The sequence below is a fragment of the Penaeus monodon genome, chromosome 23 (assembly GCF_015228065.2).
Source record: "Penaeus monodon isolate SGIC_2016 chromosome 23, NSTDA_Pmon_1, whole genome shotgun sequence".
Classification (NCBI taxonomy): Eukaryota; Metazoa; Arthropoda; class Malacostraca; order Decapoda; family Penaeidae; genus Penaeus; species Penaeus monodon.
In genome coordinates, this window is record NC_051408.1 from 20492437 (window position 1) to 20492871 (window position 435).

General features: G+C 45.3%; 1 protein-coding gene across 1 annotated transcript in view; it reads right to left on the reverse strand.

The window, feature by feature from the left end:
* LOC119587889 overlaps window positions 1–435 on the reverse strand; it is a 12027-nt gene that overhangs the window by 6077 nt on the left and 5515 nt on the right. The window contains exon 6 of the mRNA XM_037936597.1: window positions 18–234. Coding sequence (XP_037792525.1) covers window positions 18–234 — 217 coding nt within the window. The remainder of the gene's footprint in view (window positions 1–17; window positions 235–435) is intronic.

Here is a 435-nt window from a genome sequence, read left to right on the forward strand (position 1 = left end):
CATTTTTCTGCACTTACCATCCGTCAATGTTGAGCCTGGCCATCATGTATCGATTGTCCCTCTGTTCTCTGCAGACGTAAATAGTTCTCCTGAAGCGACCCTCGTCAGGGTAGGTTGTCTCGATGATGTGGGTCTGGTTGATGAAGACGTCGGCCTCGGTGTGGGCGGTGTTGACCCACTCCCCGCTGAAGTTCTTCGGGAGGAGGCACCCGGGGTTCACCGTCTCTTGTTTCACTGTTGGGTGGGTTCAGTTTTAGAGTGAATAAGGACCGAAGATTTGTTTGTCATAGCAGACAATGGAGTTAAATTTCTATAACCTAAAAAAATTTGTTGACATTTTTTTTTATATTATATGGTACTCTACTCTCTCCTACTCCCTCTCTGCCCCTTAATTCTCTCTTTCTCTTTCCTTTCTTTCATTTCCTCCTTTCTTCA